Source organism: Lissotriton vulgaris, chromosome 3_1 (assembly GCF_964263255.1).
Source record: "Lissotriton vulgaris chromosome 3_1, aLisVul1.2, whole genome shotgun sequence".
NCBI classification, from domain to species: domain Eukaryota; kingdom Metazoa; phylum Chordata; class Amphibia; order Caudata; family Salamandridae; genus Lissotriton; species Lissotriton vulgaris.
In genome coordinates, this window is record NC_141689.1 from 1081308157 (window position 1) to 1081323592 (window position 15436).

The following is a 15436-nucleotide window of genomic DNA, read 5'->3' on the forward strand; positions in this document are numbered from 1 at the left end:
CTGTAGTCTGGGGTCCTGTACTTATACCCCAAAAAGTATTTGTTGCCTTTGTGCAGGAGGGCTCTGAGCACGGTCTGAACCAGTTCTGGAGCACTCTGTTTAAATGACTCCTTCTTTCCTTTCACAGTACAGAGCGGAAACATCAGACGCCCCACAGGAGGTGGAGCCAGCATTGTGGAGGGAAAGCACAGCCCTGGAGCTCTTTGTTGACATGATTCCTTTTCTCCTTTCACTGTGCAGGGCAGAGACATCAGACACACCACAGGGGGTGGAGCCAGCACTGTGGGGGGCAGGCACAGTCCTATTCAGGTCCCAGGTGCAACTCTTCCCTCCCATCTAGATGTAGCTCTCTCTATTCACCACAGGGCGGACTCATTCTGTCTCCTGGAATCCCCCAGCCCTGTCACTCACAAACCAGACAGTCAATTCACAAACAGTTAAAGGCACACAGAAAGGTCAGACAAGAAAGCAGCCACTATCTAAAAGTGCCGCTTTCAAACACAAGATTTAAAAGCACCTTTCCCAAAAGATGTGGTATTAAATTCTGGTTTCAGGGATACCAGACTTGTATGTCCTATCTTGCAGGTAACCACTGTACACAGCATTCCTAATGATAGCCTATGGGCAAGATAGCCTTACAATAGAGAAAAACAAAAATGGCTGTAATTCACTACAAGAGCATGTCACCTGCACTAGTACATGTTGTACCTTTCGCATACACTGCACCCTGCCCAGGGGGGTACCTGGAGCCTTCCATAGGGGCGTCCAATGTGTAGAGAATGGGAAGGGTTAGGCCTGGTCAGTGGAGACACTGGCCAGGTTGACATGGCAGTTTACAGACTGCACACAGGCACTGCAGTGGTAGGCCTGAGACACCAGTTTAGGGCTACTCATGTGGGTGGCACAATCAGTGCTACTGGCCCACTAGTAGCATTTGTATCACCAGCCCTGGCATACTCAGTGCACTTTAGGGACTTCTTGGTGATACAAATATATCAATCATGGATAACTAATTACAATAACAATTTACACAGAGAGCATATACACTTTAGCACTGATCAGTAGTGGTAAAGTGCCCAGAGTCCTATTGCCAACAAACAAATCAGCAAAAACAAGGGAGGAAAAACAAGGGAGGAAGAAGCAAAAAGTTTGGGGATAACCCTGCAAAAAGGGCCATTTCCAACACTTGTACTATACTCAACCCGGGTCTGGTGGATGTCTGGGTTTCTCTGTTATACTGTAACACTAAACCTTGGTGGACAGCAAAGAGGGGGTGATGGATGGAATAAGAACTTACCTGCTGCTCTCGGATGCAGCCTTGATGCTCCTTAACTCCCCTCCCACCCAATCCAGACGCTGCTCTTGTGCATGAGAGAAGCACCAAGATTGGTCTGAGCGGGCTGACATGTTGCTCAGTTAGGGACAGCGAGCCTGTGCCTTTTTTCCCACCCAACTGTGCAAGACAGCTGTGTTGGAGAAATGTAAGTGTGCATGTCGGTTTAGCCATCCTAAGTCAGCCGTTGAAACCCACATGTGCACTTACAGTTCACGTAGCACTCCTCCTCCCTACTCCTGGCTGCTGCAGACGCAGAGCATGGCCCCACCCCTCCCTAGACTCTGTGGACTCAGCCAAGTCAGAGTACGTGAAAAAGAAAATGATAATAAAATAGTTTTATTATAATTTTTTTTTTCATTTGCAGCCTTTCAGCTGTGGTGCGACACTCCTCCGCCATAACTGACGAGCCGCCAAATTGCAATATAAGAATTCTGATTACAGTTTTGACACGTATACAAATATTCACCAGGATTGTTAATCTTACACTTTTTTCCTCAGTCCAAAATGATAGAAATAAACTCTTCCATTATTAAGTTCCATCTGAAAAGAAATTTGATGAAAATTAGGTAAAAATATAAAATTACCAAAAAGCAAAGTATGCACACCAATGACACAATTTGTCCCTCTTGCTGCTATGAGCTGTGGGCTGTCATCTCATGTGCTTAACAGTCATCTTTTGGACACTGCTACATCTCAAGCACAGAAGTCATCTGAGGTACTTTTTGTGTAAAAACATGACTTTAATACTTCAGAGCTACCTAGGCCACCAACTCTGCTTTTGTTCGGCTTTTTGGATAACTTCCTGGGTGATGGGGTCATTAGTTTTGTGTTTTCTGAAACAAATGCCCACTTCGGGTTTCTGAAAAACAAAAAAGATTTAAAAGTTTGGTGGGCATGTTGACCAAACCTTTTGTACATTGAGAGACGATTCCTTTTAATGTACAGCGATGACTGTTGGGCTTGCGAGCATCTCTAAATTTGAGAGACACTTAAGTCCTCTGTCAGTCTGATGGGAAGAGAACCATCTGTCAAACTCTAATTTGGTCCCTTAGTTCTTTTTCGTTGTAGTGTATTGCTAATTTGAAAATAGTAACTTGCCTGAAGGGGAAATTATTGATCATTGAAAAAAAAAGAAAAATGTAATCGGAACGATAAAAATGTAAATAAGAAAAATGTAGTACGTTCAAGAAGAAAACAAACTGAAAAAACATGAGTCTGATTTCTAGAACATACTGTGCTGTAGAGATGTTAATATCAGCACTGTTTTCTAAACACTATAGGTGCTGGCATGACTCTGAGCTACGGAATAGAGCCCAATTCTATGGAGCGGACATATCTTTCCAGTCTTGTACATTAATACACTTTGAGGAGAGATGAATGTCCATGGGCAGCAATACAGACAGAAACTGAACATTTTGTATAATTTATTATGGCCCATATTACGAGTGACCCAGAGGACAAAATACAACATTGCTGGAGTCCAGATTTATATGGTGCAAAAAATACCACCTATTGTGAGTTAGCACAAAAATGGGGCATACTAATGATTTCATTGTTTTCTGAATCAAAACGCAAATTTCTCAGCATTTTTCCAATGGTAGACTTCAGCAGGATTGACCTGGTAAAATGTACTTGCCGAAAGTTGCAAGTGTGTGGTGTTTGCAAACAAAACTCCACATTTTACTGTGGGCAACCGGAGTTACTACACATATCCACTTTAACAGGACACTCATACCCAGGGCAAAAAGTCAATACATTTGATTGCTTCATTGTACATAGCAACTTAAATCGATTGAAATCTTGGATTATTTATCATTTGAAATGGCTGCTTACAGGAAATGAGTTGGAAGGCCCTCTGAGAGTTGTCATACATGTGTTTAAAAAACCTGTGAAGTGTTCTTTTGGAATTGACATGCAAATGAGGTGGGCTAGTATACTTTCTTGATCACTAAGAAGGCTTATGGACTAGTGTTCATCTTCTATTAGATTTTTTTTGTGATCCTGAAGGTTTTACCTGATCTTGCATTTTGAAAGTACAACATTCAGTATCACATTGACACTGTTTACTGGAGCATATGCAGGATCTTGACATATCTGTTGAACTGAGGTTTTTTTCAATTTTATTGGAACATGCGGCACTGATTATATTATACATTTTTGGACTATATTTTTAATTGTTGTGAAATTGTTATTGAATGTGCTTCGGGTATCTAACATGCACTATAAGGAAGAATCTGTGTTCTGAAATAGTTGTAATGTTTTTCCTAATCCAGATATGTGCTTAAGGACCAACTCTAAAGACAGGCCGTTTGTATGTTTATGGTCAATTTACATGCAAATAATCTGTATTACTAATAAAACGAATTGACAGTTGGTGAAATTGTGTTTGTGAAACCATTTATCGAGCATATTTTTACCCCACAATGCATTCATATCTTGCACCTGTGGTCCTACTAAGGGGGCTAGGATTTCTTAAACTAGGGAAGAGATAGCTTGAAAAGATTGAGAGAGCCCATAAACTCCCTATGTTTGTGGATAGTCAAACACTTTTTAATAACTGATTCCCACCATAAAAATGGTGGGCAATTTACTCCTGTCAAGGGCAGGATTAAACCCCTTCCCAAGGTGGGAATTGAAAAAAAAAACCTTGAATGTATTGGGGGTTAAAGGGCAGATCTTTCTAGACAGGGATGAATATTTTCCATATGACAATAAAATAAACCTAAACAAAATACAATTGCACAAGTTTGAGTGGGTAAATCTGAGGGTTCAGACTTAAAAATAAGAGTTAGGGAGTACCCATTTTTCAGGGGCTTTTGAAAATTTGTTAGGTGACCAGCATAACAGGCATTTTAGAGGTCCAACACATTTTGCCTATATCCAATTTATTGCCCTAAACTACTAATGAAGACACAGACATATCCTAACACTTTTACGTCACAGTGGTGAATAAGTATGAATTAGTGCATTTTCAAATCATGACTTTAAGCCGAAACAGATTTAAAACGGTAGTGATGCAGGAGACTGTTTGTCCTTTTTATTAAATGCCAATAAATTAAAGAAAAAAAATCTAAATGTCTCAATTCTTCATTCTTGATCCAATCTGGGTTCATGTAGTTACTATTTTGATTTGTTTTTAGGAAGACGAACTGAAAAAGGAAATTGAGTCAAGCGTAAAATTAATGAAAAAGACTTGTGATGCCTTCGAAAATCAGGGATCCTGTTCATTTGAGAACACGTGAGTTTTTTAATAAATACTGACATACTTCAATTCACAGATTTTTATCTCATGGAGAATTGCACTGTTCTTTGATTCGTCCAATCTATATTTGACAAACCTGCCCAAAAATTTCCATCAAATAGCGGTAAACCCCACTAGCATTTCAAATTGTCGTCAGCTCTGTCTGAGAAGGTGAAGGCAATAAAGGGGTGTATCAGAAATCTTGCATTGCTAATGTTAATCTCCATGGCAAAATGCTCTCCACTACAGCAAAAACTGGCAAATTAATTTACACCAATTTTTTTTGATCTGTTTATATTGGTATTTCCTATAAAATTACTTCTGGTAAATGCAATAATGGAATCCAGGATTTACTACATATTTTATATGTATGTTCGAATAAGGAGGTAGTAGAGGCTAGAAACTGTTTTATGAAACCTTTAGATATAGCCTATACTTTCCTACTGACTTGATCGCTTTTTTTAAACATCCACTGAATGAATTTATTTGGTATAATTTGTATAAATTCATTAAATCAGTGTTATTCATGTTTTAAAATAGATTTTTTTAAACATGTATAAGGTTTTTATAAAAAATTATGAATCAATATATTTTATTTAAATAGTTGATCTCAAAAGAGATCTAAATCAATTAAAAATAGAATTTGATTTGAATTTGAATTTACTTCAGGTATTACTGTTAAGCTGTGGGGGATACGCATCATTGGGGCTGTGTGTCTTTGCTTTAATTTGGACATTTCGTCATTGTTTCTGGCCTCAGCTAGGGAAGCATAATTCGTACCAATCCTTGGAAATTCAAAATTTACAGTGACCCCCTCCTTGTACAATGCATCACTTTCACATGATGTAATTTGATGGCTGCAACCCAATGTTTGATATGCCGCTCTGTTGGGGAGTTCCAGTTCATAATGATGGGCGGCTTCGCTAGTATCAATAACAAATCAGCAAATTTTGTTCCCGCCTTTCCTTAGTGGGTGCGAGTTACAAGGCCAATAAGTCAGGCTTCTGGAGTATTGTATGTCTACCTTCCTGGTACAGTCTTTGGAAAAATTTGAATCAGTGCCAGAACTGGGCCACAAATGAGACACCCCCACATTATGTGATAAAAAAATCAGCATTCTCCTCATGACAATGGGCACACCGAGATGTTTCATTGTTGTATTTCATTAATCATGTGAGGGGACACATGACCTCTGTGTGATTGGTAATATTACATTTGTTGAAGCCTGACATTGCAAGAGACTTTCCAAAATTTAAGGAACTTATCTAAATTTCTGTCACTAAGAGGATGCTCTAAATCTTTCTCCCAGAGAAGTTCAGTTTCGTTAACAGGAGAGTAAAAAAAGTCAGTAATGGTCTGTGCAGCTATGTGAAAAGCTTATGGCCCGTCCGCATGTTGAAACAGTTTGTATGTAGCCAGGTAGGAGAGATTCTGCATCAATGATGTGCCAGTAAGTATACATCAGAGCCAATACCATGCTGTGGATCAGAAACCCAACAGATGGAAGATCCGATCCCACTAGTTTTGCTTCAAAGGGTGTCAGGGTTCCATTCCCTAACAGGTCGCCTGCTATGGTACGTTCTGCTTGCTTCTGTTGAGCTACTACTATGCTTTTGTTCATTGACAGCTGAGCCAATAAGCATAGGGCTGAGCGTTTGTCACACACTGCATGATACTCCAATGACAATATGGCATTACTCTTATGAGGCAGAGTGCCGTATTCTGTGGCCCAGGCAGATGCAGGACCAATTTAGCAAGGTGGTCAATTTTTACTGACTTCAAAGAATTCCTAACAGTGCCCGGATATAAGTGAGCCAACCGACTGAAAAGGCACAAGTTATTTAGCTCAAAATCAAGTACTCCTCGACCGCCCTGGACTGCCAGTCATTTCAAAGTAGCTAAACCACTCTAGGGTAGCTTCCATTTTAAATCAGATACAATAATAAACTGTCTAATCTTTTAAAATGTTGCATCAGTAACATTGTGTACTAATAGAGCAGATGATTTAACACTACCATTTTATTCAATTCTATTCAGTTTGCTCCTGTGAGAGATAGAGAAAATCAAAAGGGGAGCTGTAAATGGAGTGATCTTACTGCCTTTCCTATATTCCTCTCTATTATGTCAGCTTTGGTGTTATAAAACTGTACCCCTAAATATCTAAAGTGGAGGCTTCCGATTTAGGAAGACTGGCTATGGAGTTATCCCAGGTTGATGGGGCTCGGGGTTTCAATGGGAAATGATTAGTTTTGACCAGGTCACCTTCAGACCTAATAAGCCGCCAAAGGCTTCAAGGTCCCTAATGACCTCATAGATGTTGGTCTCTGTTTCTCGCACATATAACAAGAGGTCAGTAGCATAAAGTGAAACTATTTTGTATGCTGTTCTATTTGGAATTCCCCATTCTCTGCCAATTGAGCAAAGTCATGCGCAAAGGGCATGATTACTAGAGCAAATAGGAGGGTGGAGATAGTGCCTTCTTGCTTGTTCCCCAGCATACTATATATTACCCACAAGATCACTTGACCAGTGCGTTCTCATCCTGTCAAGAGGTTGCACAGGACTTTAACCCATTTATGAAGGTTTCTCCCAGGCTGAAACGGTGCAGTACCTTGTCAAGGAATCTCCAGCTAAGGGAGTCATGTGAGGCAGTAGTCGGTTAGCAAGAATTTTCACAAATATCTTATAGGCCACATTCAATATTGAGAGGGGGCGGTATGCTGACGACTCCTCTTGGTCTTTTCCTGGCTTCAGGACGGATGCTACAAGTGCCTCCCAAATCATGGGGAGGCGCTTCACATGTTCAAATGCTTCATTATAGAGCTTGACCATCTTAGATCTTGTGGAGAAGTGTGGCTCAAAGGTTAGAGCGGCAGACCCTGATGCAGAAGTTTGGCCCGGACCAGGGTTCAGGTCCCACCTCTGCTGGTCTTGGGCTCAATTTCCCCGGACCTGATAATTATCTCCTTGGTGCCTATTCTAATCATGGGTCCCACTCTGCAACTCTGGGCAATAGCTTGCTTAATCTCCATAATGGCCCCAACAGCGCTAGGAGGCCTGGCTTCATCTTGGGGGTGCCCAGGAGTGGGCACTTCACGGGGAAAGGTCAGGAAGGGTTCCACAGCGGTATGTGCACAGCACCTTGAGACCCCTTCGGGGGTGATGCGTGTGCTATATTTAAAAAAAAGCACTACATTTACATTTAGGTGCTGGTTGATCTCTGAAAGATGTGTAAAACACAATAGGCAGGCCGTTTGCCCCAGACACCTTACCTTTTGCCAGCAGATATATTGTATATTTCACCTTCTGTAAGGAAATTGGTCATCCAAGTTCTGTTCTCACCTAGCGCACTAATTTAGGCAATGAGAAATATTCAAGACAGTAATCTATATTAGAGTCTGGTCTACCATTACTACTAGCCTATAGTCATTTGTAGCAGCGTAAAAACACGTTGTTAATTGTTTCTTGGGACTGCTGTAGAGACTCTCTATGTCCACAATTTTTGTTAAGGTGGACCCTTGTTTGTCTGGATTAACTAACTAAACTAGAAGTGTGCCAAATGTATCACCTTCTGTGCGCAGGTGAGCTAAATATGCTGCGTAGATAAAGCAGTTATAACGCTTGACTAGGGAAGCATGCTCTTTATCTTCCTTCAAAACAGTAAGATGTTTTGAATCGTCTACCATCCTGTTCTCAAGGTCATGGAGCTGTCTGTAAAGAGCATCTAGCTGATTGATAATTAGCTTCCTGATCCGTACAGTTGTTTGTATACAATGTTGCTAACGTGTTACTATTAAAGCCTCCCATATAGTGGAGTGTGATTGGTTGAGCCCTCATTTTCTTCGTATCAATGTTCTATAAACTCCCTGATTGATGCACAGAACGCTGGGTCTTCTAGAGCATTGTGCTGAAGCCTTCATGTGGAATTCAGTGTTGTGCCTTTTCCCCACAAAATGTGTTACATTAATGGGTTATAATTTGATATGGTTTTGCCTACATATTCTGCAGCGCCCACCCCTGAAAAGAATCTAGAATGGCCAATGAAATGATCCAAGTGGACATGAAAGTCATGAACTGCCAAATAATAAGAGTACTCCTGGTGACTCCTGGTGAGTCGGATGCTTATGACGCATATCTCTTGGACTGATCAGTGCTGTAATTAGTCTCTGAGGACCTTGTCTGTGGTGTGCACTGGAGTATTTGGCAGTGGGGGGTGAGACGCATCAGATGTCCACTTGATCAGATTCTGATATTAGTACTTGCACTATTGTGTATTTCATGTTTCTCAGCCATATGCTCACCTTCTGGTATTACCTCTTCGCTTTTCCTTCTTTTATCATTAATTTGACTAGGCCAGGAATGTCTTAGTACTCTCCCCATGTTCATTCTACCATCTTGTGTCTTGACAGCATTCTGAAAGAGATTTGTGGTTTTCATAGGTTCATTAAATTGGGGGAATTTCTTGTTGCCAGTAGGGGCTTTAACTTTAACCCACTCACCGACTTTGAAATCTAACAACTTGGACCTATGCAATTGATCAAATCTCTTCAACAAGCTGCTTGCAATTCCAACTCCTTTTTCCTCCACTGTTGACTAACATCAACCTTCACCCAACCTTTGTGCCACTTCATCCACTGAGGTACTATCCTAGAATTGGGTTTGATTCCTTTTAACAGCTCAAACTGAGTCATTTTGCGGACTGGTGAGGAGTTAGACAATATGCTTCTGACCATCTTAAGACCTCTTGCTTACAACACAACCTTAGATCTTGCCTTCATTTATTTAGAACTAACCAGTACCCCGTTATCCATCAAAAGAGTATTAGGTAGTCCCTCTCATTTCAAAACCTCCACCCAAAACTTTAAAACTGCTGTAGAACTGATGCCTGAGACAAGCTTAATTTCGGGCCATCTAGAATATGAAATAAATAAATAATGAATAATTATTGATGAAAACTAAAAGGTAACATCCATGAGGAGGCAATTTAATTCTATGAAGTTAGCCACAGCATTTCTGTCCAGATATAGTGTGATTTAGAAAGTCAACTTATTGCTCAATAACAGCAGAAGCAACATATTTCACAGAAAAATGCACGGGATTCCACCCTTTGGTGTTTGGAGTTCTGTTGCTGATAGTGTTTCGATGTTCACCTTTTCTGGGGTCATTATTGAGTCTCTATGTGTTCAGTCAAGTTCACCATTTTAATACAGAAGATATATTACTTCTGAATTCTTCTAATTTCAGGATGTTGACGGAATATACTAAAAAGATGCCCCAAGTAACAGTTGAGTCGCTTATTAAAATAGCAACTGGAATGGTATCTGTAGGACAAAAGTGCTGTAAAGTACCTCAAGAAAAACAGATGTCCTGCTCTGATGGCGGTGTAAGTATAAATATTATTGAAACTAGTCACTTGTTCTCCTTAAATCTGCTGTATCTTTCAAGTAATGGTAAACTGCACTCAAACGTTCCCTCTGTCATTATGCTGGTTTGCACTAGAATCACCCCAATGGCTTTTAGTATCAGCAGGAAGTCAGTTCTTTCAAAAGGGTAACTGAGATTTCCTTTTAATGTAAAACACTAGTTACAGTCTATCCACCATCTATAATTGTTGACAGAATCTCCTAAAATATTTGCTATTGAACGAAAGACACATTAAATAGGCCATCTTAGTGCAAGGTTTATCAAAATGTCCTCAAGTAGAAATTAACAGCGATGTTGCCACATGGTGTGTACTTCTTGACCTCAGGGTTACGTCCCAATATTACTCCACTGTTAAAAGTGTTGCTTTCATGTCTAAGGTTTCATAGTGCTGTTTCTAGCATGAGCAAGCACTTTGCTAACACTTTTAACCTTAGGGTGGTCTTCCCCGCAAACTTTTTGCCTTCACCCTTCCTATTTTGGCTGAGCTCATTTTTGTTGGCCTTATGACTTTGTGCACTTTACCACTGCTAATCAGTGCTGAAGTGCGTGCGCTTACTCCCTAAAACATGGTAACATTGACTTACACCTGATTTGCATACTAAATTTACTTAAAAGTCCATAGTAAAGTGGTATACCACATACCCAGGGCTGGTAAATGTAATAATACTAGCAGGCCTGCATCACTTATTGTGCCACCCACTCAATTAGCTCCTTAACACATGCCTCAGGCCTGCTATAGTAGCCTGTTTGCAGTTTTAAACTGACAGTTCGACTCAGCAAAATGACCCCCATCAAATCTGAAAGTGCCTTTTTTATTACATATGTCAACCCTGAGGTAGGCCTTAACCTCATAGCTGCTATTACACATTCCTCCCCAGTGCTGCGCTGTCCATTAGAACTAGTGCTGAATGAACGTTCAATGGTCGTGCGCAGCACTGGGGAGGTAGCGCTGCTGACGACCATTGGCCGTCAGCAGCACTTAAGGGGTTAAACAGCCCATGGGCAGCGTGCATTGTAATGAAAAAGCTGGACATGTACTTTTAAGTTTTACTTGCCTTTTCACTATTGTGAGGCCTACTTCTTCAATAGGATAACATTGAGTTACCTTATTACATTTAATATGTGCTAACTTATGATTGGAAGCAGATCAGAAAGTCATATTTGGTATCTGAGGAATTGAAATGTAAAATCCTCTTTAATGGTAAAGTAAAATTTTAAGTTACAGTTCTGAAAATGACACTTTTAGAACGTTGACGTTCATTCTCTTATTCTAACTATTTGGTGACGGCAGCCTTTTACTGGGTCACAAGACTAGGTGTAGATGGCAGTTGACCTTTGTGTATTCCTTCCAGACAGAATCACAATTGGGTGTTGGCAGGATGGGTAATCACAGGTTTGATCGGGTGGCAGAGCTGTAATCTACCACACTTGCATTTCAAAGGCACTGGGTCAGCTCACACACACACACAAAGGACTTCACACTAACCTATTGTGCCCCCAGACAGATATCAAGGCAAGGAGGCAGGGATTTCCAGACATCTCTGTAGGGGTAAACTCCAGAAGCTTCGTCCACTGCAAAGTGTGCAGCAGGTATAAAATTGGAACCCTCAGACACTATTCAGATCACTTCTGAAGCTGTGGAAGACTCAGAAGAGTGCTAAAATGACCGCTCTGCTGCCCTACTGCTTGGTTTCCTACAACCCTGTTGCCTGAGTAAGAGGGAGTGGACATGCACTCTTTTAGCCCAGGACCACCAGAGTGACTGATCAGAGCCTAAGAGACAGAAAAGGCTACAACCATCTTGAACCCTGCCCCTGGACTATGCCTTCTTTGAGTCCTACTGCCCAACCCCCCACAAGTGCTGCCTCCCCAGTCCTGGACCCTTGGAAATGGGTATAAAGGTGCTCTGCAACCACAGCTATGGTCCCTTACCAGAAGTGGCACACCATGACAGAACCCGGCACACCATTCACATCTCTTCATTGGAACATGACTCCTCCTTGGAACATCCACAGCATGAACACACCTCGACATGGACCTTGCCCTGTGGCACTTGCAGCTCCTCATCAGAACAGACACAGCATGACACAATTCAACGCTGACCTGGTATTGCAGCCCTAATGGCTACTCATTGGAACCAACGCAGCACAATGCAACCCATCACAGAGGACCTCCACATTGTTCCATCGAACTGCTGCTGTGCAGCCCATTGCTCCACATCAAGGACATAAGCGTAGGCCTGGGTTGAGGAATTTGGGAACTCCGCAATCTGCAGAGAATGCAGAGTTCCCAATAAATTCTGCAGGCCAGCTGCCTGCGAGCGCCAACAAGATTTGCCTGATACCGGCCAGTGCCACCAAGACTTGTCAACTGCCAGAGAGTGCTTGCAAGACTTGCTGGCTGTAGGTGCTGCTTTAGGCCACGCTTACAACATCCAGTGCCTTTTTTGTGAAGACAGTAGGCGCAAGAGAATGGCAGTGGCCTCAGCTGCATATGGATGCAACTTTAAGCAGACTTTGTTCACTAGTGTCGTTCGCTCACGATTTAGAGCACAAGAACTCATGTTGCATTGCCGAGCATCAAAAACGTAGCGCAAACTGGCGCGTTGAGCAGCTCCGCCTGCACCAGGTATGATGTATGCAGGGTGGGCATTCCCTGCAAAAAAAGCTTGTAGGAGTGGCCCAGCGAAATCTTTGAGAGTTCGCTGCGCCACTTCTAGGATGCCAATGCATCAAAACCTTATGCCTGCCTCATGGCAGGCATAAGGGGGACACAGGCACTTTTACATGGGACTTGCCCCTTGTGAAAGGAACCTTGCTGGAGTTGCTTCAGGCTTCCGACACAACTCCAGCAATGCGCCACTTTTTGCGCTGACAGATGCGTCTGTTATACTGACAGATCTGTCCTTCCTTGCGACATGATGCGTCATATTTTAAATATGACGCATCATTGGTGTCGCAAGGAAGGCGAACTGAGAAGTGGCCCATCGCCACTTTCACGCAGCAATGCAACACTTCTCGTAAATGAACCCCATTGAACCATTAGTTTAAAAAAGTCAGGAAGGCCAATGGGAGTATTGGAACCCGCTGCCTGGCATATAGGTGCTGCTCCTGATGAGTCAAAGACAAAGATGAATATGTAGCAAGTCAACACTGATTTTTGACCTATGGTGGAACATATTTGAAAAAAAACAAGGCTTTCTCAGGTTATGATTTAATGCTGGTCTAACAGTTATCCTTTTAATTTGTCCCAGCTTGCTTTAGATGTTGGCACTGACTTATCTTAACCCCATTTTACTACAGATCTTTTAAAATGGTTTTACCTACCTAAGTACCCAATGTGCAATGTTCTGTAGTCAGAAACATCTACTGAAACTTTCCATACTCTCAGTTTACAGCTTCTTGAAAATAGCTCCTCCAGTAAATAGTCTTCCCAAAAGTAGCACCACGAAAACAACTTTTGGACTAGGAGATATATTCTCTCACTGATCTAACAAATGTCGTGGACATATTGATTCAAGAAATGGAGTGGATCTAAATCTCGCAAATCTTCAGTTCCATGCAGTACAATCTTTTTTTACGATTCTGAGCTTGTTCTGAGGGGAGGAACAGTGGACACAGCAGTTATTTTCAAAATGGCCACTAGCACTCATTGGAGGGTGTTCCTCAACCAATTTGTAAAATGTTCCCACAACCTCCACCGTAACATTTACCTCACAGTGATGTTGGTTCTGTGTCCACAACTCTCTCGTTGTTTTTATATGTTCACACCACAAATGGCGAGGACAGGTGTAGGGCACAGAGCTCATCTCCACACCACCCAGCCTTCCCTTCACCTTGTAGTCCAGCCTAATCCAATTGAAATAGATTTTTACTGGACATTGGACACTATGGGCCTCTTTTATGTAAAGTGGCGCATCGCTGCATGAAAACAACAATGCGTCACTTTTCACTGCGCTCTCCCTGCGACACTAACGATGCGTCATATTTACAGTATGACGCATCATGACGCAAGGAGTTACAGATACGTCAATATTTCTGACGCATCTGTAGGCGCAAATGTGATGCATTGCTGGAGTGTGTCACAAAAGTGATGTAACTCCAGCAATGTGTACTTTCACATGGGCAAATCCCATGTTGTTAGTGCCTGCGTCAGTCTTACGCCTGCCATGAGACAGGCATAAGATTTTGACGCATTAGCGTCCAAGAAATGGCGCAGTGAAATCTCATAGATTTCAGTGTGTCACTTCTAAGACTCTTTCTTGGGTCAAAACGCCCCCCCCCCCCCTTGCATACATTATACCTGGCGCAGGTATAATGTGACGAAGGGGTTTACAAAGTGACACATCTACCTAGATGCATCACTTTGTAAATATGGTGCAACAAGCCCCATTTTTTACTCCGCTGGTGCGTCACAAAAAGTGGCGCACCAGAAGTGTAAAAGTGGCGCACTGCCTCATAAATAAGGCCCTATGAGTGTGTCAGGAACCCCTCTTCTAAATGTGACCCAAGGGCATTAGAGCACCTTTTATGAGCACCAGGTTATGTTAAACATTTTCCTTTTCTGGGCATAGGGATATGAAGTGATTTGCCCGCAATCACAGGATGTTGAACTGAGACTGGGACTTGAACCTGGTCCACAGTGCCAGTGTTGGCAACTCTGTTGTTGTGCCGCGCCTTATACTGTCTTTCAAAGGACTACGGGGCATATTATCAAGAACAGGCGATAAAATTATCGCCACTTTATCAGCAGGAAACTGCCGCTAAAGTGGCGATAATGGGCTTGATAATAGGCCCTTGTGAATTCCCATAGCAGCCCAGGTTAACACCAGAACCTGGGCTGCTATGGGAATTCACAAGGGCCTATTATCAAACCCAATATCGCCGCTTTAGCGGCAGTTTCCTGACGATAAAGCGGCGATAATTTTATTGCCTGTTCTTGATAATATGGCCCTACGTTTTTTAGAATTGCTTTACTAATAATTGTGCAAACATTGCACACAGATCAACTCTTTTGTCGTTTTTTGGCCATCGTGTGTCCGTTTTTGAAGCCTGAGCAATAAATATTTTTCAGGAAAGCAGTCTATGGATGTGAGGTTGAACTGGGTTCAGAGGTGTAAAAAATATATAAAATGATTCAGATGAAGTACAAGTCTCATTTGGCCAATGAAATTGGATTGGGGTCATAATGTATCATGTCTTAATCGTCAAAAAGCTATATATAGATTGCACAAATCTGATTATAGATTTACATTTTCCAGGCTAAAATACTATTAAGATTTATATTTACTACTTGCTTCATTTCTTAGATCCAGTTCAGAAGTGAGATAACGTTTTATTAGAAAGCTGCCAGACTATAGTGTGTGTTGCAAGCTAAGTGTAAGGTAGAGACTGGGGGAAAGGTGTATCCTGCATTACATTTTTCATAAATTATTG

General features: G+C 41.7%; 1 protein-coding gene across 1 annotated transcript in view; it reads left to right on the top strand.

Annotated features, from left to right (window-relative positions):
- LOC147727443 (serum albumin-like) overlaps nucleotides 1–15436 on the top strand; it is a 217678-nt gene that overhangs the window by 139284 nt on the left and 62958 nt on the right. Inside the window, exons 10-11 of the mRNA XM_086961515.1 lie at nucleotides 4477–4574; nucleotides 9822–9960. Of these exons, the coding sequence (XP_086817641.1) occupies nucleotides 4477–4574; nucleotides 9822–9960 (237 nt within the window). The remainder of the gene's footprint in view (nucleotides 1–4476; nucleotides 4575–9821; nucleotides 9961–15436) is intronic.